The 23,497-nt window shown below is 44.5% G+C and overlaps 1 protein-coding gene across 1 annotated transcript in view; it reads right to left on the bottom strand.

Annotated features, from left to right (window-relative positions):
• Window positions 1-23,497, bottom strand: part of LOC131393799 (paralemmin-2) — a 69,743-nt gene that overhangs the window by 35,192 nt on the left and 11,054 nt on the right. The window contains exon 3 of the mRNA XM_058524824.1: window positions 21,696-21,826. Coding sequence (XP_058380807.1) covers window positions 21,696-21,826 — 131 coding nt within the window. The remainder of the gene's footprint in view (window positions 1-21,695; window positions 21,827-23,497) is intronic.

Raw genomic sequence — 23,497 nt, 5'->3', positions numbered from 1 at the left:
TATCTCAGAATACTGCCTGCCAAGGAGTAAGCACTATTTCATGTTTATGTTCTTCCTTTCTCCTCTAGGGCTTTCTAAAAAATTGAATTTAAAGACTATTCTGTTAAACCCTGCATGGACTACTTTACAAGACAAACCAAACCAGACTATTTAAGACGATAAATTCAAATTCAGCTTCTTAATCATGTGGTTTGTGGCCCATAAGATTTAAGAATACCTGTCGATTCTTATATTAAACCCGTTTCCCAGAGAATGTGAATAAATCTTATCATTTGAATGCTAAAAGGAAAGTGAAAGAATTGATTATTGGCTTCAAGGATGGTGAAAACTAAGGGTGTGTGTGTGTGTGTGTGTGTGTGTGTGTGTCTCTGCATATATGGTAAAAAAATCCAGAAAATCTAATTGGCGTTCTGTATGTGGGAGAGGCTTATGTGCACATGGGGGGCCATCTAGTGGCAGGTAAAGTCATATTCCAGTAACTAAGGCCATCTGGGAATTTAGGTCAAGTGTTCGGGAGGAAATTACTGTCGTTCTGTGCATTTGGTATTGTGTGGTTACTTGGAAAGAGAAATCTAATATATCAACGATAAAATGTCCACATCCTGAACACTTTGTTCCTTGTTCTCGAAGGAACAGTACACTTGCCCCTAGTGTTGTGTGCAGAAATCTCCAGCCGATCCACGTAACTTGTGAACCTAACTTGTTCTATGCTCTATAACAGGGAAAGAAGCTGCTTGAGAAGGTGCAGAAGTTCGAGCCTTCAGGAAGAAGTGGCTGAGAGTATTTCAACCACCTTCACTGAGACCATTGCTTTTATAGGAGCCACAAGACATAAGACACCATCAATGGGCTACAGCAGGTGTCCCAAAGGCCAATTATGAACAACCCAACCAGCGACCCTGTGGTCCAGTATGGTCAACCCCTCCCAACACACATGTCCTCCCCACCACTGAAAGCCAGTCGCTGTGCTGATATGGACCCCAAGGCCCATGGCTGTTGCGCCTCTGCAACAGTGAGGCCCTGCAAGGCATGCTCCCTCCCCAAGGCTGGCTCAGCACACTTCTCCAGCACGAGTGTGTCCCTGGCCCTTCGCTTAAGGAGCACAGTCCTTCACTTAAGGAGCAATTCTTTCACCTGTACATCTGGTATCCCAGGGGCCAGGGCCAGGAATGACATCTGGCTCATGAGGTCAAGCACAAGAAGAGGTTCATGAAGTCTGTGAGGTTCCAAGTGCAGAGGCTGGGCCTACGTCATCTCAGGAACCCCAGCACCCAACACAAGGACCTGCACACAGTAGACCCTGGGTACCTGCAGTATTGAATGGGGGCATGCATCCATGTGCATGCTTGCTCCCCCATGTTCTCCTTTCAGCTCGGCCAGGGTAAGGGTATAGCTGTGTTCCCTTTTGAACAGGGAGTTCTTCCCAAAGCAAATTGGTCATGTTCATCCTTGGATTTCCAAGTCCAGCTAGGGCCAAGGGCACAGTAAGCGTCTGGGGAGAGACAGTCGGGCTCTGCTGTGAGGCCATAGGGCCTTCTACTCTGAGTGCTAGCTGAGGAGTGGCTGAGTACCTAAATAAGTCCATAGATACGATCCACCTATGAATGAATTGAACTCAACAGAATCAGCACATACAAAAGAATTCAATGATGACACATCTCACCTGACAGAGGCCTACAAAAAGGGCCCCAGTACAGTGTAAAATGAGGGATGGCTGAATTGACTTCATAAGGAAAGAATGCACTGTTCTGATCACATCCCTCCCATCAATGCTCTGCCTTTGGCTAGAGAGGAACAAGATCCACAGAGAACAAGCTCTGTGCTGTAAGAAGAGACAGACAAAAGGATACCAACAGGAGCTGGGGACCCATTATGTGCCAGGTATTGATTAGACACTTTACACATGTTAACTAAGTTAAGACCCACAACAGCCAAATGAGATACCTGCTATTGATTCCCACTTTACAGATGGGTTAAGTAGCCCGCCCAAGGTCCCACGCAATTAATGAGCTGCAGAGCTGGCATTCATCCACCAAGGTCGGTGGATGCAGAAGAACATACTCTTTTCACTGCATCTGTAATAAGCCCCTGCTCAGCCTTTTGGAACTCTGGGGGAAGAGGAACCCTCGATTCATGCTAGAATTCTATTCAGGCCCAAGATATTGCTGAGATTTAAAAAAAAAAAAAGACAGAGTTGAGCAGGTCTAGAACTGGTTCTGAGATTGGAAGTTTTCCTTCACGGTGCAGCAACGCCTCTCCCTGGGAACTCTCCAGAGCCCTGGGCTGCCTCTGCCTGATGCTTCCTCTGGCCCAGGTGGGAGGATCTTGGCATTTTGTGGGACTTTTTTTTTTTTGTGAGGAAGACTGGCCCTGAGCTAACATCTGTTACCAATCTTCCTCTTTTTGCTGAGGAAGATTGGCCCTGAGCTAACATCCGTGCCTATCTTCCTCTATTTTGTATGTGGGATGCTGCCACAGCATGGCTTGATGAGCAGTGCATTGGTCCACGCCCGGGATTCAAACCTGCGAATCCCAGGTTGCCAAAGCAGAGCGTGCGAACCTAACCACTACGCTACCAGGCCAGCCCTGTGGGACCTGTTTTATTTGCCCTCTGGTGTCTTGGTCCGTCCTCTGTTGGTAGATTGTCTTCCTCAATCCTGCCCAATTCAACTTAAACTGGCTCCCTGCCTAGTTGGTTCCCAGTCTACCCTGGATTTCTCTACTTCCTCCTTTCTTTAATTGTAGAAATGACCAGCATCCTAGTTTCACCACTGGGTTTATTACAGCTCCCCTGCTCTGACACTTTCAATCTGCTCCATGGCCTCTAGGATAAATTCTAAGTCCCTCAGCTTAGCATTCAAAGCCCTCTATGATCTGGTTCTAACCTACTATTCTAGTCTTTTCTCCAGAGCTGCTTCTATAGTTAGGTCTGTGACTATGCTGTCTTCAAAGAGGTGGCAGGTCCTTTGCAGAAGGACCCCCTTATGGCTGGCCACGCCTGGACCACTGCTCCTGATGGAGACAGTGACTCTGACAGCAGCAATGGACTGTTCACTGCCCTCCCTGTTTCCATGCTCCTCTCCCTTCCCAGGGAGAGACAACATACCAGACAGAGTGACAACCTCCAAAGGAGCCAGGCCCCCTTCAGCTGTTTACAACAGGTGGCTGAGCTGCGAAGAGCCAAGGGAGCCTGGTCAGGACGGCACATCCATGACAACCAGCTGACATTGGCAGTGAAGTTCCATTCCAATATGCATGTGGCCACAGTCTCCTAATGATTGCATCATCCAGTAAGTCAAGTCCAGCTCTAGCACTGGGATCCAACTTGAGACTGAAAGGGGCCAAAGCCTCATTGAGGCCAAGGAAGGGCTCCCATTTTCCAGTCTGGTTATATCTAATGATATCCATGTGCACTGGCTCCATCTCAGTGACAGCCATTCAGCTCACATCCCAACACAGCCTTCATAGTTCGTTTCCTGTGAGCCCGGAATTTCCTTCCAATTATTTGAAGCATATTAAACCTGACTTAGTATCTTTTATTTTTCTTAAATGGAACCATCACTGCTTTAAAAGATTCAGGCATTGAAAGTTCTAGGCTGGGATCATAATGTACTGTCTGAAGACAAAGTTAACTCTCTCGGTGGTAAGAAATATTTCTTGGAAGGGGACCTTCTAACATCAAATGACGGGACTCATGAGCAATAGAAACATAAGTCCAGAAGCTTCAGATCTCTGAATACCCTAAGTTGAGGGACTTTGACGAGTTGTCTCCCAATATAATTAGTGGATTATAGGTCTCTTGAGAGTAACAAGTGTGTCATTTTCATCTCTGTATCTCTAACCTAGCTTGGCCTCCATCATAAGGTTTGATAAATGTTTATTGAATGAATGAATAAATCTTAGAAAGATTCATCTCAGCCTAATCCCACTATGGGAAAAGCCCAAATCCTAAGGTCCTCACTAATCATTCTTTTCCCTGAACTTCTACTATCTTGAGAACAGGTACGACATCTCTCAGCACCTGTCGTATGCTATTCCATCCATCAGGCACCTAGACTGTTCAATCCATAAGAGCAGGGGAGAAGACTTCGACCTCTTCCCCATAACTCCAATACCTTGCCCACTGCTATGTATGACACTCAATGATTATCTATTTAATAATTTTGTTCCAAATGAATATTATATCAACCACTACAGAGCAATTAGTTGTCAACATGGACATTTGTTCATTACAGCATTTGTCCATACTTCTAGGTAAATGAAACCATGTCAAGAAAATGATTTCCTTCCTTTAGTTCATGTCATGATTACATGTCAATTACATGTCAATCAAAGTAAGAAGACAACGGCCAAACTTTCGATTGGAAATGCCTATGCAGAAAGAAGTCTTACAAGCATTTATATCCAGAGCAACTGTGGGTGTATCACCTGTGCTCCCTTCATTCTTTTCTTCCTCCTTCCAGTAAATACATACAAAAGTCTTTTGTGCCAGACAGAGTGCTAGCATCTGGGAATACGAAAGTGAATACTATACTCTCCATAAAGCTGAGGTTGGAGGAGGATAGAGAGAGAAAACAGCTTCATATGTGCTATGATATAGTAAGTTTTAGGCTAAAAATGCCCCGGGGGGACATTAAACAAGTATCCATGGCTCAGGGAAAGTGGTGTCTTAACAAAGCCCTGAGGGATCAGTAGAGCGAGCCAAGTAAAGAGGAGCTGAAGAGTGTTCCTGGCAGAAGGGGCAGCATGTACAAAGAACATGACACAGAGAGAGCTTGGGACCTCCAGGGAACTACAGGGAGCGACTGGGGTGGCCAATTGTGGGAGTTACAGCTGGAGAAGCAAGCAGAGGTCAGATTATAAATATAAAGGAGTCTGGACTTTATCTTACAGTCGAAGGGGAACGGGTGAAGGCTTTTAAGCTGGAAGGTGACATCGCAGATATAAATTTTGAAAGATACTTCTGGTGGCTAGGTAAAGTTTGGGTTAGAAAGACACATGCTGGGGGAAGGGAGACTGCGTAAGAGGCTGTTGCAGTAATCTATGTGAAAGGCAATGATGGCCTGGGCTAGTGTCACGGCAGTGGGAATGGAAGAGCCGAAGGATTCTAGAAATATTTGTGATATAAAATTATTGAATAGATATGGAGTTGAGAAGGGGAGAGGAGTCAAGGATGATGCCCTGGTTTCTGACTTGGGCAACTAGGCACACAGGGGTGCTTTTCAATGATATTAAGACTCTAAAGAGAGGGAACAAATTAGAGAAAGTAATGAGTTCAATTTCTGACATGTTGAGTTTTAGGTGTTTGGGGGAGATCCAAATGGATACGGCCAGGAGGTGGCTGGCTGTACAGGTAGCTCTGAAGAAAAAATTGGGATGAAGGAATGTTTGTATTTCAGAAGCCATGGGAACAGATGATATCACTCAGAGAGAATGTAGAAATAAGAGGAACACCAAGATAAGAACCTCAAAGAACCAACGTTTCAAGGATGGACAGAGGAAGAGGAGTTAGAAAAATCACTCATATTGTCACGTCAAGTAAACCAAGGAGGGAGGATGTTTTGAAAAACAGGGGGCATTCAGCAGTCTCAACTGTTGCTCAACAGCCAACTAATGCGAGGAGTAAAAACTCTCCCTTGCACTTAGCCACTAAATGTCACTGGTGACTGGGCAAGTGCAGGGTCAGAGGACACGTAGGGGAATGAATGGCAGGTGAGGAGGTGGAGATGCTCAGCACGGACAACTGCTCCAAGAAATATGGGCTGAAGGGGAGGAGAGAGAAGACAGTGAAGAGAGAGTAGGGAGACAATGGAGTTTGTCTGAGGATGGGAAGAATATTTTATAACAAATCGCTATTCCAAAGTTAGCTACACATTCCTAGGATCTTCACCAAGTACTGTCTTGTTTTTATAAAGACTCCTAATTATTAATTTCTAGACTGACTTTGAAAAGGTGCAATAATTCAACAAGCCATGTTGAGGATGTCTTAATACAGGAGAGAGCTGGCAGCTCCCACGACTGTGAACATAAACTAGTCCAGGCAAGAGATATTTCTAACATATATAAAGGCAGAACCATGCATTTAGCACTCTGCAAAATATGTCCTCAAATGGCTGAGAGAGAGAGGACTTTTGAGATGTTTCCTCATCTGTAAAACGGTATGGAGAGAAAACTTTGGAGAATGGGACTGCGTATGCACATGTGTGTGCAGAGGTGAAGTTATACTTTTACTCGAAATATTGGGAGCTTGACCTTGATGTTGCTATGGCCTGGAGCAGGTGTGAAGACACAATTGTTGCAAAGGAAGTAAGGTACCACTGCTTTTATGTGACCTGTATGTTCAAATTCTTTTTTGTAAAGGTGTATCCTTATTAATTCTCCTTAGAGAAAAGAAACAATCACAAACGGATTTCAGAGGACACTTTAAGTAAATTATTTTTTTTACTCAATTAAATCATAAATCTTTTTGGTTTGTTAATGTGATTATTGAGAATTTATTTTAATGCAAATTCCCATATTCCAGTGATTAAAGAACATTTAATCTAAACAGAATGTGGGTCCCTCCACACCCCTCATTATATTGAATGAGCTGGTAGCAGTGGAATTTTGGTGAGAAGAGATGAGCAGCATGAGGCACAAAGGTCATTTCTCAAATGGTGCTATGGAATCATTCCCAATCCTCTGCCAAAAGAAAAAACAACTATACAGCTATACTTATTTTATTTTATTTTTTTGTGAGGGATATCGGCCCTGAGCTAACATTCGATGCCAATCCTCCTCTTTTTTTTTTTGCTGAGGAAGACTGGCCCTGGGCTAACATCTGTGCCCATCTTCCTCCACTTTATGTGGGACGCAGCCACAGCATGGCTTGACAAGCGGTGCATCGGTGCACGCCCGGGATCCGAACTGGCGGACACCAGGCCACCGCAGCAGACTGCACGCACTTAACCTCTTGCGCCACCAGGCCGGCCCCCTATACTTATTTTTTATAGTGAACAAAGTGAATTTGATTTGGAACATAATTCAGAATTAAATTAAGCCCCCATGTATCCCTTTTTTCAATGGATATTGAAAAAATTTGGTCTGAGAATCATTCCATTTGCTTGAAACAAACATGGGCTTTGGGTCGTGGTCGATAAGAGCAGCTATCACCATTGCTAGAAACTATTTTGAGCATTTTCTGTGTGTTAACTCATTTCATCCTCTCAACAATCCTCAAAGTATGTACTATGAGTTTTCATACTACAGATGAGGAAACCAAGGCACAAAATATTAAGTGAGCAGTCCAGGGCCATAAGAAGTGGTGAAGTGGAGATCGAGTCCAGTGAGAATGCTTGTTTTTGACCCTATACCATCCACCTCCCACCAAGGATGCCAGGGTGGCCTCGGTACTCTCTGCTAAAACGGTGAGTGGCAAATATTTAAACCTTGCGGAAAATCCACACTTCCTGTTACTACAATTCTGTATGTAGCATGGGAGTCACATCTAAGGAGTGGCAAAAAGAACTTGGGGCTGATTACTAAGTGAAGAAAAGAGGGCTGGGGAAAATTCCAGTTCGGATGTTTGAAAGGCAGTGAGATTGCACCATCTAAAGAGAAGCCCAAGGAGCATCTGCATAACGTTCTTTATCAGCGCTGCCTCTGACTCTGCTGGACACAGGACACATTGGAACCTAAGTGCCTCCATCTTTAGAATACGAGGATGTCCCTTTGGACGCTCCCCCAGTAGGGACTGTGCCCTGAGGAAGCCATGCTTCCTCCCTGCCTGATGCCATCAATATTGTCATGGCCATGACAGTGCTGGCCACAGGGAAAGCCACTCAATTGTACAATCTTCCCTCCCATCTTTAAAAATAGGAGAAATGTGCATCACCCCGAAATGGTGTGAGTGTAGTCCTATCTGAAGGCAGAGGGCTTAACGAGTCAATCGCCAAGGGTCTCTTCCAGCTCTCGGATGATTTTTTTAACCATGGAGAGTCATACAGAATGAAGAGCCAAGTTTTAACTTCTGTTTTCCCAGAACAAATCACCTCTCTGGGCCTCTTCTTGTAGCCTGACAAAATTCTTAGGGTGCCCCCAGGGAGAGCAAATTTTATTCTTGTTCCTATTTACAGAGTCAGCTGGGACATTAACTGATTTTCTCAAGATCACAAACCAAGACATCTGTGTGGCTAATGTTAAAACATCAGTGTCTTAGATTCCCATCCTTTGCTTAACAGAGCAGACCTAGCACCAGCAGATTATCCAGTGTGGAAGGCCTGAGTTGTGTTCATGAAACAGCTGCTCCCAAGAAAACCATATCATTCTGGGGCATTAATTTGGAATTTGTGGGTTCAGTTCCTGGGTTTAGTTCCAGAAAGACCCCTGGCTGGCTGGGTCATTCTGAGAGTCCCGTGGTCTGTCCTGGCCTCAGATTCTTCACCTTTGGCGTGAGAAGTGTGGGGAGGGGTTTATTCTAAAGACTCTACAAGTTCTTTTCTAAATCTAAAGACAAATGGTATAAAAAGACGATAATGACAATATTTACACATTTAGGCAAAACATGTGGTCTTGGGGCACATATTCATCTCTCCCCATCTGATTTGCAACAGAGCTTCTTTGCGGTCAAGGACTAGGGTTTTATCCCAACCCATCACAGACCAATACTAGCCCTCGGCTCATGACACATGTAACTCACCACGGGAATGTGACAACCCCAAACTGGTCTATTCAGGGAGACAGATCCACTGACCACTCACTTGGTTGTGATGGTGATGTCAAGTTGCTATTAAAGTTCAAACACCTTACTGGCATTTTCTGTTCTTACCTTAGTGATAAACAGTCCATGGACCATACTTTGAATAGCGCTGGATTTAGCCATTTTTCTGTAACAAAGCAAGTCCCCTAAGGACCTGAGCAGGGCATCATTCAGACAACCTAGATGATTTTTTTAAATAAGCAACTGGAAAGCACAAAGTTACTTTTTTTTTTTTTTAAATAACCTGCTGAGATAACTCCAGCCTCTCACCCTATGCAACCTGGTCTACTGGTCTAGATTCTTCTTAAATCCATCTATCACATTGTCCTACTTCATCTGCCCTTGGAGTTGTTCTTTTTCATCCTCTACTTAAGCTGACAGGCCCTGGGGAGGCCCCGGAATTCCTGCTGAGGGCCTCAAGGTAACAGACATGAGCTGATCACAGAGTAGGAGGGAACCTGAGAGGCGGGCAGCTGCCCTGGGGACAGAAGCCACTTCTTGCCCTGGTAAAGCAGCAGCCACTCCACTTTCAGCACTGTGCTCCCAGCCTCCTTTCCCTCCTCTGCCCTGGACCTCCCCGTGGTGAGGACCGATGCTTCCAAGCCACTACTGGACTCCTATGTCCACCTGCAGCTGACTTCTGAAGCAGCATGCTAAGATTAAGGCAACCCTCTCAGCTGTTTCTGAAAGACGAGAGAAAGTTTGAGTTATTCATATATTGTACATTGTCACATCACTCTTTCATTTTTATAATAAAAACTAAAACCTACTGGGCACCAAGTCCTAGACAGTTCTAAGCACTTTCTAAGCACTTGCATATATTAATTTGTCACCACTACCCAATAAAGTTTGTCTCAGTAGTATTATCTTCTTTTTATAGAAGAAACTGAAGTAGAGAGAGGCTAAAGGAACTTGCCTAAGATACACAGGCAGCAAGTGGAGACCCTGAACTTGAACCAGCAGGTCTAAAGCTGATGCTTATGCCCGTAACCATGGCCCTGCACTGTCTCTAGATGTAAACGTTGGTTTGAACCTCATGACAATCTTATGGATCTAAGGCTGATGCAGATCAATTGAATTAAAAAAATATTTTTTGAGCAACCTACTGGGAACCAGGCAGTATTCTAGGCATTCGGGATACATATGGTGGGTATAGTGTGTTGAATCGTGACCCCCCCCCAAAAGATATGTGCCTATCCTAACCCTTGGAACCTATGAATGTGACCTTATTTGGGAAAAAGGGTCTTTGCAGATGTACTTAATTTAAGGATTTCAAGATGAGATTATCTGGGATTATCTGGATGGGCCCTAAATCCAATGGCAAGTGTCCTTATAACAGAAGAGAAGACACAGGGAGAGGAGCAGAAGCCATAGGAAGATGGAGGCAGAGATTGGTGTGATGCAGCCACAGCCAAGGAACACCTGGAGCCACTGGGAGCTGGAGGAGCAGGGAAGGATCCTCCCCTAGAGCCTTTGGAGGGAGCACAGCCCTGCTGACACCTTGATTGTGGACTTTTGGCCTCCAGAACTGTGAGAGAATAAATTTCTGTTGTTTGAAGCCACCAAGTTTGTGGTCATTTGTTACAGCAGCCTCAGGAAACTAATACAGAGAATAATCAATCAAGTTCTTGCTCTCATGGATTTTACATCCTAGTCAGGAACAAACAGAACGTAATGTAATGTAATGTAATATAATGTAACATAATGAAATGTAATGTAATAAGAAAAGAGAAAAACATTTGCCTAACAGCTGAAAAACACATTTTCCTCCAACTTCACCTTCTCCAGGAAGTCTTACCTGCACTCCCTGGCTGCTCAGTATCCTTCCCAGGTATATGCTCCCATAGACCCTTTCTGAACTTCCATGATAGGAGCATTCCCACTGCTTTATAGTTGATGAATTATTTGTCGGTGTTCCCAAGTGGCCTGTAAAAAAGCGTCATCTTCATCTCCTCCAGCCTTACTTGAGATTATTCAAGAATGGGAAGAAATTGGGAATACCTGAATGACCAAGAAGAAGGAGGCCAGCGGAGACCAAGAAGGGAGCAGGGCCACTGCACACGCTCATGCAGCTTATTTCCGCCCAAGGATGCCGGCCGAGGGAGCAAAGGGGACTGGAGTCCAGCCAGTGCTCTTTCCAAGTGGTGGCCTCATGTGGAGCCACATTTTCTAACTTGCACAAAGGAACCATGTGGCCCAGCCATGCCCCTGAATGCCACTGGTGTTTAGAGATGTCTGGTCCTTCCAGCCAGAATCTGGCTAGGGTACCAACACTCATGCCACATAGCATGGCAGTGCTTAAAAGCCTTTCTCCAGGCACCCAGATTGGGGCAACAGTCTATGCTGGCAGAAGTGTCCCTGAACCCTCACAGATATTCTCTATGCACTGGCAGCATTCAGACATTATCCACTTTTTTCCTTTGCCTTTCTATAAGGGAGGAACACACACAAGACTCCAGAATCCCTGGAGTGGGTATTATTCCAACAGAGATTCTATTTGAAAGGAGATGGAAAGGCTAGGCAGTGAGGCGTGAGATGCTTTCAGTCAGCAGGAAGCACAGTGGTCTTATCACTCCACGCGTGGCTCTAGGTAAGTCACACTTAGGCCTCTATTCCTTAATCCTGTTTTTTTAGCTGCATCAAAAAAGACTTTAAGGTTAATAAAAATAAAGAGGAACACGACATAATAATAAAAAGAATATTCAAACAAAAATATATAATTATAAAGACTAGACTTCAAATATGCGCCAAACAACACAGACTCAAGGCGGTATTTTCCAAATCTGGCAGCAAAAATATCTCCCATCCCACGTGGTCTTCTGCAATGTGACCCTGCCACTCCCAGGAAGAGGTGGAGTCTAATTTCCCTCTTCCTTGACTCTGAGTTGGCTTTAGTGGCACAGTTGAAACCAATAAGACACAGCAGAAGTGATGCTACGAGACTTCCGAGGGGCAAGGATGGAAGAAGTCTTGCGGCTTCCACCTGGGCCTCTTGCAATGCTTGCTTTCCAGACATGCCCCCTTGGGGTGCTCCTTCTCAGAACCCAGCTGCCACGCAGCAAGAAGGCCATGCCCGTGGAGGGGCTATATGGAGGGGCCCCGGACATTAGGTCCAGTCTTTGAGTCACTCCTAGTCTCTCATGTCAGGCCCTGCACATGGGAGTAAAGAAGTCTCCAGGTGATTCCAGCGCCTAGCCCCTTGAGTCACCTCCAGCCATTTGCATCTTCCCAGCTGAGGCCCCACACACTGTGGAACAAAGACAAGTCATCTTTGCTGTTCTCTGTTCAAATTCCTGACTTAGACTCCGTGAGCACAATAAATCTTAATTCTTCATTTTGCAAATATAATTGCACATATGCTCCAAAGGTGCTAAAAATAGTATCTCAAAAAAGAGATGGGAACGAGGATGTAGGCAATCCCAAACCTAACTCATCTATTATTGGGTCCCCTTTCCCTCTCACCTAGCCTGAAATTCCCACTGTTAAGGTTTACACTTTGGGTGAGGGATCCAAAGAATCCTTGATGGCAGAAGTTGCTTTTAGGGTGGGAGAAAGAAGAGAGGTGCTTCTTCTAGCATCCTTGTATGAGTTTCCTAGGGAACTGGAATTCTAGAAGGGGAGATGGTTTGTGCATCTTATCTCCCATTTACTGCATTGGAGAGCTCGAGGCTTGCACCTGTGGGAAGGAGAAACTGGAAAGGCCGGTAGAGGCAAGGCCTACAGAGACAAGTCTCAGGCAGCCTCAGGTCCCACAGAATGCTTCTCCTGGGCCTAAGCAGTGGAAAGAGGGGGATACAAAGTTGGGTTGTGCCCAGGAGATCGAATTGGCTCCAGGCCCTGGTGATGGAGGTGTCAAGTCAGCCTGCCTAAGCATCTCTGCTCCCCGTCACAGCCTGCCTGGTCCCCATGGCCACCGGACCACGGCCACCAGACTCGACTATAAGGCCTCCATGTTGTAAGATCGTACACTGTCCTCCCGGGAAAGGACCCGAGAGACCATCCACTGTGTTCAGAATGCACCAATTAGTGCACAATTGGTGAAAAGTGTGGAAGAAAATATCAACAGGACACTTGCTGTTTTTGTTCCATCAAGAATATAGAGGGGTTAGGAGCGACCACATTACAAGCTACTGGGGCAGAAAAATACTATTTTCAAAGCTTCTTGTCGAGGGGAAACTTGAGGCATGGCAATCATAGGCCAGAAAGCCTGGGACCAGCTGTCAAGAAAGTTGACTTTGAAAGTTGACTATAATTCCTTCAGTTACGGCAATGGTTCTAAGGGCTGGAAAATGTAAGCATTCCCCAAATGTGGCTCTTTGGTGGTCTCAGTGTACTGATGAAATTCTCCCACTATTTTCCTAGGTGTGGACACTTTAAACCCAATTTACCTAACCAATAGGAGGCGCTTATAATGGAGCCTACAAAAGCCGAGTAAGGCAAGATGCTGGGGATCCATCTGGCCGTAGGCTATTCCGCGGCTGCCACCAAGAAACACACGAGCACTGTTGACATGGATGAGTGCCACTGAAGAGTGACTCCTCCCTTACTTGGCCCAGCTTCCAAAGCTGACCACAAACCACACGCATCTAGATTTCAGAGTCTGTGAAGAGGGACTTTTCTGCAGGTCCCAGGGGGGCAGGGTAGAGACCAGAGATCCAGTGGAAATTGCAGGGAACGTAACCTTCATCCCAGGAGAAGATCCTTGGTAATAATGAGACTTGTTCCAGCGTGGACTTGGGTGTTACTTTGCAAGGAACTAAGTTTCCTGTCACCTTCAGCCTTTGAGGAGAGTCTGTCTATTGACTCCCACTCACTGGGTTCATTGCAAATTCAAGCCTCAGATAGGAGTTGATCCCGACAACACCTCAGTCACGCATACTCTAAGATTCTATGGTTTTATGAGCTGTCATAAAATCACTGCCTTTGCAAAATCAGTGCAGCATTGGATGTCAAAAAAAAAAAAAAAGGCAACCATTTCTTTTTAACTCAGAATTGACTTTTATGGCTCAGTGATTGAGAGAAGCCTTATATTTTCAAGCAACTGAAACACTTAGGTCATTCTGCACCAAGAATCATTAATGTAATCTTCATAAATCTTTTTAGGATTCTGTATTCTGTGGCTATTTGATGGGCTGATTTTCATCTCAGTATCAAACCTGCAACTCCAGGCTTTGGAGCAGTGGTTCTCAACTGGGGGCTATTTTGCCCCCCAGGGGACATTTAGCAATGCTTGGAGATATTTCTGATTGTCAGACTGGGGGTGGTGGTGGTGCTGCTGGCATCTACTGGATAGAGACCAGGGATTCTGCTAAATATCCTGCAATGCACAGGACAACCCCCACCACAAAGAATTATCCAGCCCAAAATGTCAATAGTGCTGCTTCTGAGAAACCCTGCTCTAGAAGGATGGAGGAGAAAACAATAACAACAGCACTACTCTTACTTACTGACAGCCTACTGTGCTTGGCACTTCACAAATGCACATGGTCTCCGCACATTACGACAACTCTTCAAGGTGGGCATTGTTATCCCCAGTGTGCGGGAGAGGAAACTCAAGTCCAGAGAGGTGACATGGCTTGTCCAAGATCAAACAACTCATAAATGCAGAACCAGGGCTCAAATCCGGGTCAGTCAGACCCTAAGGTCCAGGTTCCTAATCAGTATGCTATGCTGGGAGCCCTTTACACAACCACATACTGTTTCCAGCAGACACTTCGGCTGGATACAGCCAAGAAAGCGCACTCAGAAGCAAAGGGCTTCGGAAAGAGACAAAGGAACCAAGCCCAAAATGGAACCTGTGCTTCCTGAAAGAACCTGAAGGGGGCAGCCTCACAGTCAGGACGACCACTCACAAGGCATACAAGCCCAGCCCCTCTGGGGTGGGCACATTTGCTACACCGCTTCCTGAAGAGGCATTTGTGGGGGTTAAGGAGGGAGGAGCATGTTACCTGTCCATCCACCTACTCCATGAGGTGAACTTGAGTGTGATTTCACTGACTATCACAGGTTCAAAAATTTTTAGCCTAAAATAACAACTTCTGTTGAGATTTTTGAGAACATGCTCTGGAGTTAGGCAGAGCCGAGTTCAAATACTTCCTCTTTTTACTTATTCATGGGGTCATTTGAGGCAGCAAGTGACTTTACCTCCTAAGCCTCAGTTCTCCCAACTGTATGATGGGCATCATCGTCATCATCGCTACCTCATGGGAATGTTATGAGGATGAAATGAGAAGATTAATGAATCAAATGGAGGCCATAAGGCTAGGTCAGTACCCAGAACAGAGTAAGAGACCAGTGTATATTAGATGATGAAGTGATACCGCTATATCACTATACAGTTGATAGTATATATCATTTTATTTTGGTGAAACGAAACTGAATGGGAAATAGAACAGGGCTGAGCGGCCGAATGTGGCTGTCGGGGGCGGAGCGAGGCTGGGCGAGGCCAGATGTGGAATGCCCAGATATGGAGTGCCCCACACCCCACAAAAGAACAGAGCATCACAGAGTTAAAAACAGCAAGTAGGAGGAGCACAACAAATCCCCAGTAAGTGTCCTTTGTGATTCCAATGAACATTTCTGTGGTTGCCTTTTCTAGAACAGTTATTTGTGGATGCCTGTCATCTTCTTGGTTGCCAAAAATCCCATAACACACACATGTTGATGCCTGATGGCTCCAGTCTTCTGCTTTGAGTCTCTTAAGAATGTGGAAATTAAGTGAATTCTGGGAACCATCAGAGGCCACCCGAGGCACTCTGAGAATCTTAAGTCAGAAGCAGAAATGAAGCAGTCCACTTGCATCTTGAATTTTCTTTCGAAAAAGCTGCATGGCCCTCTCTGGGTGAGCAACCAGGACTTCAATATTTTATTCAATGAATATCTGATGTGACATATTTTAGAAGTGACAGCTGTTCAGATGAATCAGTCACCTCTGGGATGAGTCAGTTACTCACACACAGAGCTTTTGTTTCCTGAGAACTTAACTTCTTTCCCCAATTCTGGCCTGTCTCCAAAACCACTTCCTTCCACAACAGTGACATTTCTCTGCACAGGTATATTTGCTCGGAAAAGGGATCTCTAGCCAACTGCCCAAATTAAAGAATCTCAGGATACCAGAGCTGGAAGATCTTGAGAGACCTCTCATTGAAGAGATGAGGAAATGGAGACCAGAGAGACTGAGAGACTTGCACAAAGTCACACAGCAAATTATCACCAGAGCTAGAATCAATACCCTGGCTTTGTAACAGCTTGTTCCATTTTCGTTTACTACTCCCTGAGATTTCTCATCTTCATTGGGGTAATTCCAAGGGGTCAGGGGGACAAAGTTTTCCCATATTTCTCACTAATCAAGAAAGTTAAGAACACTATATATTTCAAACACTTGAATAAAACCTGATGAAATTAGAAAGAGAATCTTAAGTGGGAAAATCACAAGGCAAATGACAAGATTTGTTGGTTGGAGCAGACATGAAGTAGAGAGGGCTAATGTCTAAAATCTAGCTGTCTAAAATCTCCAAGAGCATCAACGTGAGGCCTGCGTGTGGCCCCCAGGGACCCATCACATACAGTGAAGGCATGGACAACGGTTGACAATGGGCCCAGGCTAGGAACAATCCTTTGGGCTTTTTCAATATGGCACTCCAAAGGGAAATAAAGCTTACAGAAGATGTGACATTCGAAATTTAAAAAACAAGAAAATTAAAAATAGAAACCGGTGTAGAAATTTTGCTTTCCACAATTCTGACCTTGTTTAGCCTATTGTACTTCCCGTTTCTAGTGAGCCAAGAATATAACCAATAGACTTGGCCATCCTGACGTCACCCAGGAAAAAGTTGTGCAAAAGAAGGACAATCTATCCGTTGTAGTGACCAGTTCTCTTCTTCCTTCCCCACCACCTTGATGTCATCACTTCAAGGCTACAGTGTTCTTAATTTCAGCCAGAAATCTTTGAAAAATAGTAGAATTTTCTGGCCTTTGGAAAAGTAGCCAGCTTTCCTGACCTGTATCATTTTCAGTCTGGTAAACCAAGGCTGCTTCTAATCAAGTTCAAATGAAACTTGATTTCACTCCACTCTGAGGCCTGTGGTGGCAAAACCTTAGCTCTATGCCAGATACACAGCTCTATTCCCACTTACAGGAGTCCCCAAAGCAGGTTTCAAATTTCCTTAAGTCAAAGCTCTCAGACTTAGAATCAGTCTGAAATCAATGGTCAGGGTTGTCCTTCTTTATCCATTAATGTGAAATCGATTTTCTTATAAACACTATTTATTTCCTCACTTCCCTTGGGGTTTCTAGGTATCAAAACGAGATTTCATTTTATGGTTTATTGTTTTTACCATTTACAGCAATCATTCTTGAACCTGACCATGCAAAAGAATTATCTGGAGCATTCTTTAAAAAATATAAATTCCAGGGGCCACCTGGTGGTGTAGTGGTTAAGTTTGCGCGCTCTGCTTTGGCGGCCCGGGGTTTGCAGGCTCGGATCCCAGGCACACACCTACGCACTGCCATACTGTGGCGGCGTCCCATATAAAGCAGAGGAAGATGGGCACAGATGTTAGCCCAGGGCCAATTTTCCTCAGCAAAATGAGGATTTGCAATAGATGTTAGCTCAGGGCTAATCTTCCTCACAAAAATAAATAAATAAATACCCACATAAATTCCAGGGTTCCTTACCTGGGTCACTGAATCCAAATTTCCTGGAAAGAGGCCCAGGAATCTGTATTTTTAAAAAGTTTCCCAGGTGATTCTAATGCCCAGGATTTTAATAATCTAGTTACATTTTTTCTTCCTCCCTCCCTCTCTCCCTCCCTCCCTTCCTTCCTTTCCTTCTTGTGGGCTGCCCTCAAAATCTAAGCACCACATATAACAGTTTTGGAAGAGAGACAACATTCTCAGTTCCAAACCACCACCAACTGACAAATAACATTTTGGTAGAAAACACACCCGTAAACCTGGAAATTCCTGTATGGCTACTGGCACTTAAAGAATTTTAGAATCAGCATTAGAAAGATGGCTGTGTTCCTTTTTCTTGAAGATATCTAGGGAAAGAGACATGCATCTAAATGCAAATTCTCATGCTTTATTTGAAGTCTTTATCATATTCGGAATGGCCCAGACATAAAGAATTAAGATGTGGCCTAAATCCTATACACACTTGAAGTTCTGAGTTAGGTTGCCAGTATCTTTTCTTCTTCTAAACTAAATGCCCCAAATTTCCCTTACTCTTTCCTTGTAGGCATTCTCCCTGTTCTTTGATTACTATTGTCTATTGCTCCTTCAGATTCTTCAAGCTGCTCTTGGTTTGTCAACAAGGACTAAAATACCTTCAGGGCACAACTGTACTAACACACTTTATAGTTTGAAAACAGCTCATATATCTCTTTAAAAGAATCTAATTTATTGCTGGGGAGTGACTTAGACTAGTGGACCCAAATCTAAAGATCTGCAGACTAATGCTTTGTTTCAAACAAAGAAAGTTACCTTTAGAATTCCTGTCTTTAGTGGTTCTGCTGCATCTGATCTGTAGACAGTTTCTGGGATTCCTATTATACAAAGATCAGATTCTGAATTTGATCTCGAAGCCACCCCTATTTTCTCGTATTCTCTTCTTCCTTTCCCTCTGAATCCTTGAGTTGTTTTGGTTTGTCTTCTTTCTCATTCATTTGCCTTTCTGTACTTTCCCTAATGCTGGTCAGTTTCCCCTAATGCTTGCAGTTTTCAATTGCACAATCATGCTTCTGGAAGACTGAAGTATTAGCCCCCGTGTTCACCTTTTCCTGAATCTGTGTCCTTTGCCACATAACTCTCAAGTTTCTTCCACTAAAGGTTGACTGTCTGTTTCCTCCCTTTGGCTTTGGGCGTGGCCACTGACTTGCTTTGGCTGGTGGCTCAGGGGCAGTTCTGAGCCTATGTCTTGTTTCTGCTCAGCCCCCTTGCCCCTCTGCCTTTGCCATAAAAAGAAATCATCATGGTTAGCTCATTAGTGCAGGGAAAATAAGAGCAACTTATCTAACCTACAGCTTTGAGTCACTTAACTGAAATTCGCAGAGCCAGGGCAGTCAATCCACACAGACCTTGTAACACTGTAGGACACTTATGTTTACAATAAGCCTTTAGAGCTGTTCCAACGACTATGACTATGAAGGAAAACTAAACGATGCTTGACTCCAGGAAAGTGGCTTAGATGACTGAGTATCCTCTACGGGAGGAGGGAGGACAGATCTTTTCTTTCCTTGGGACTGGAGCTTAAAGATGCCGCTGTAGTAGAGAAGATGCGAGTAAGATGAGGGGAAGCAGACACTGACTTGCAGGGTAGGAAGAAACATTTCCCTAGGAGGCCCTGAGGAGTAAACGATGCCCATCGGCAGTCCTGCTCCTACAGAAAAGCAGGTCCAGAGAACACAGCTCATCTCCCAGCAAATGGCCAATGCCCAGCAAAGCCATGACTGTGGTAGAAAGAAATGTCCCCTGAATCCAGGCCTAGGCACCCCTACCCCCAACCCTAGGCTGTTATGATCTCTTTCCTTCTGGCTTGGATATCTATCTCTTAAACAGGCTCCAAGAGATTGCCTGTATACATGAGTAGGCTCTTCATTCTGTTGACTCAAGAGGTAAAAAGAGATTTTCTTTATTTTTCTGAGTATGATCACTCCCACTCGAATAATAAACCAGCCCCTAACTCTCTAACTCTCACACCTCACTCCGATGGTCATTTTAGCCAAAAGTGAATCTCGACATAAGACTTTCCCTCCACGTGGAATGGTTCATCCCACAGGTTAGAGTTACCACCCATGGGCCAGAACAACAATGTATTTGTGTTCAAGCCAGAGTGAAGCTGCCAATCTGATTGGAAGACCACGTTTCCCAATGCCATTTAAGAAAAACAGAAAAGGTCATATAACTAATTTTAGCCTATTTTCCAAATCCTTTCTGCCTCCCATCTATAATAACACCTATTAGATGAAATGAATGCACATGTCAGGCTCAATGAGAAAAGATATCCTGTTTTTAAAGAAACGATTTTAAATAAAATTTTCTGCCCATCGGTGTATACTGTCTCCCTTCACGTTAGGGGTGTTCTCATCCTGGAATTCTTGGAACTCCTCGATAGCACAACACTGGCCCACTTTGAACCCGACCTGCGGTTCTTGCTGTGAATAGACTGTGCCCAGGCCACTTGGTTCCTAGGATTTTGCCAAGTTGGACTGGAGAGTAATCTCCCAGGCTTTCTGTGCCAGGCAGGGGTCCCGACGTACGGTGCACTCAGTCCCAATTCTTTCATTCAACAAATAGCTAGGGAGCCTCTGCTTTGTGCCAGACCCATCTGTTGTGATTATGTAATAAAGGGGCAGGGAAATGACCGGAACTTTGAACATGAGTCAAGACAAAGAGAAGCTGAATCGTGTCAGCTGTTACTGCAGCTCAAAGCACCATGGACTTGCCACTTTGAGACTTATAAACAAAATTCCTATAAAACCATTTCTCAGAGCTGCCTTTTCCTCTCCAATTTACCGTCAATATTTCCAATAATCCTTAGCTTGCTCCTCTTGTCTACGATGCAGCAAGCTGAGCCACTGCTAAGCAGAGGGAATCCCTGAGGTTCAGGCCTGAGTGACTTCCTCCTGCCCCCTCTCATTTCTATCTTCTGGGCTTCCAACAGGAAGTCCTTTACCTTTCCTTCTTTCTGGGCTCCCAGAGGAACCTGTCCTTACAAGCTGGATGCCAGTACTTACAGGATTAAAATTTTCTTCTTCCGATGCCATGATAGTTGGTAATAGTTCAGCCTTCATCTTTTGTATTCTAAGAAAAAGTGTCTGCGTACACAGATGTGTGTATATATTTGCACACATGTATGTGTGTTTGTATGTATATGTATCCACACACACACACACGCATATCCCATACAAACTTTTTCTTAGCCAGTTTCTCCCACAAGCAAAGTTTAGCCAAGCTGCTCTGAGAACTCTTTAAGGGACATCAGGTTCCAAGCAAAGTAGGGACATTGGCCTTTGGGACTTACAGTTGGTCTGCTATTCCCTTTGATGACACCACTGGAGTCCCTGGGTACTCTCACAGTCTCTATTTACTCTGGTGTACAAATGGCGGTAGCAAGTTAGCGCTTACTCTTTGTGTTTTAAAAGAGCTCATAACCTCAGGTGAGAGAGATGAAGCTCCGAGGGTGAGATTTCAGGCAGGATTTGGTGGGATGGGTGGAGGGGAGATATGGTTCTAAGGCACCCACACTTGGCACCTTTCATCCCCATGTCATATCTCTGGCTAGGTGTCCTGGGAGCTGGCTTGGCTACAGTTCCCAAGGGGAAATCTACATTTTTGCTCCTGTCTGAACCTGGCCAGCCACTGGTCACAGGAAGGTCACTTATCTCCCAGACTGAAATGTTCACAACCTGGTTGAGAACCACAAAGGCAGCAACCCACCCTCTGAGCAGTGAAAGCAGACAATACAAAGTTAACTCTTAGCACACAGGCTCATAACCCACAGGTGTGCTCATTCAGCACTTCTATACAATTCATTTCAATTCCAAGACGCTTGGCTACAGTTTTCCCATTTCAAATTGATCAAATGTAGCAAGTTTGTAAACAGACCTACTACAGCAGCAATAACAGCTGTTGCCTGACCCAAAGGAGGAAAAAGACAAAAGCTGATAGAAGAATTTTAAAAGGGGCATTTAGTGAAGGGATAAGCTGCTTACAACACCTCATTGGTCCATGAAGACATCACTGTACTGTATGAAAGCCCCATACAATAATTAGTACTCAGAATAATAACTCTGGGTATCTGGAAAAGTTTAAATGATAATCAATGTACTCTGTTTAGGAAGATAATTCTAAGGCTCTGCAAAAAGGCGATGGCATTGAGAAAGGCCCCCTAGAGGAGAGTAGTGGTTACTGCACTGTAAAACCACAGCCTGGGAGCCCTGGGCTGGAGACCACCTACCTCTGAATGTTATCTTCAAGTTGTTTGACTCGGAACTCATCCTCCTCAGACTGCCGCCTCCTGGCTTCCTCCTCCTCGGCAGTTCCAGCGGGTATACCCTGCAGCAGCCATTTTTCCCGAAGCACTTTGGACTGTGGGAACGAGCGAAGAAAACAGACTAGATGATACCTTTCAGGTCACAGCCTCCTCTCCGTGGCAGTGCGGCCGTTTTAGCTCCGCCCCTCATCAGTGTTCACCTGCATTGCTGCCTTCACCTCCTCACCAAGCTCCCTACGTCCCTCCAGCCCAACCTCCAGAGTGCCACCAGCCACCAGACGGATTTATTTTTACATTTTCTAGTATTAAAAAAATTTGAAAACACAGAAAAACAGAGGAAAATGTATAATAAATGCCTCTGTTACCTCATCTAGATTTAACAATTAAATAGGCATTTTGCTATATTTTCCAATATATTTTTTCACCAAAGCATTTAAATAACAAGTGCCATGACATTTCATCCATAAATATTTCAGCATGAATCTCTAAAAACTAAGGACATTTTTCTATGCAACTACCGTTCCATTATAAAATTTCCTAAGAACACCTAATGTCCAGTCCATCTTAAAGTGTTCTTTTTAAAAGATTAATCTGTCATGCCGCTTCTTAAAAACTCTGGAAGACTCCCAACCCTCCTCAGCAGTGGTCTCTAAATGGTATTAAAAGCATGCACGCCACCTGTGCCAGTGTCGCAATACACTGAGGAGTGAAATAAAAAGTTTTTGTGTTTCAGGTCAATGGTTGGGTGGAAGCAATCACTGCTTTGAGAAGGGAAATGAAAACAGCTCAAGAGAAAGGCATGTTGAAACTTTCTAAAATGAAGAGCAAGGCAAAGAAGGTGAGGGCGAGGATTTTTGATTTGGGTTCCATTACATAGACACTAGAAGGCAGACGGCGGCTACTGGATGTCGGCAGAGGCTGGACCCTGGCCATCACGGCTGAGCATCCCCTAGGGCAGGTCAGTGGTCATGGGAATGGACCACTGAGAGGACACACTGCCCAGTCTGCCAGAAGCAGGGCACATGACCAGTTCCTCCCAGCAAGGACAGAAATAACGGCCACAAAGCCAGGCAAGGTAGAGTAAGGGCTGGGTTCCCTGGCGTCCTCACTGTCAGAATGTTGTTTGACCTCGTTAAGCGGGGTGAGCAGGGTGAAAGGAAAGGGAACTCTCATAATGACTAAGAGCCAAGTCATGCATGGCTTGGAGCCAATTAAATACGATTTACAGAAATGAGAGAGTGGGATATGTCTTTAATATTGTAGATACAAAATCATATTCACTACAGTTTCCTTTCTATTGTTCTTATGAGCAAAACATACACAATTCCATAGACCCATTTTTATGTGGGATTAGTGCTACTTATCATAAACCTATAAACTGAATTACTAAAAATGACTAACATTTAGTAGCAGTAAGTTAGAGTGCACTAATGGTTCTGATTCGCCATTCTACTGAGAAGCCCAGTGGCCATTCAGGACTGTGGACCCCCTGCTGGATGCGCATGAGCAAGCTCTGATGGCTGGAATTCCTGCACTTCTGGGTGGACCTCTTGTTAGCGACGCATCATCAGTGTGGTGTCCAGGTAGCCATGGTGTTCACTGGTGTTATTCTTGCTTTTCAATTATAAATCATTGTTGGTGGAGATCTCTTTGGTTACTCTTACAGTGCATAGAAAGGCATATTTATAGCACTTGACCTGTAGCTTTCCATTAATTAAAGACACGAGGTTGTTCATACATAAGTAATTCCTAACTGTTCTGCTGAA

Source organism: Diceros bicornis, chromosome 28, assembly GCF_020826845.1.
Source record: "Diceros bicornis minor isolate mBicDic1 chromosome 28, mDicBic1.mat.cur, whole genome shotgun sequence".
Taxonomy (NCBI): Eukaryota; Metazoa; Chordata; class Mammalia; order Perissodactyla; family Rhinocerotidae; genus Diceros; species Diceros bicornis.
The sequence above is the reverse complement of the archived record's forward strand: the minus strand, read 5'-3'. Positions and strand labels throughout refer to the sequence as shown.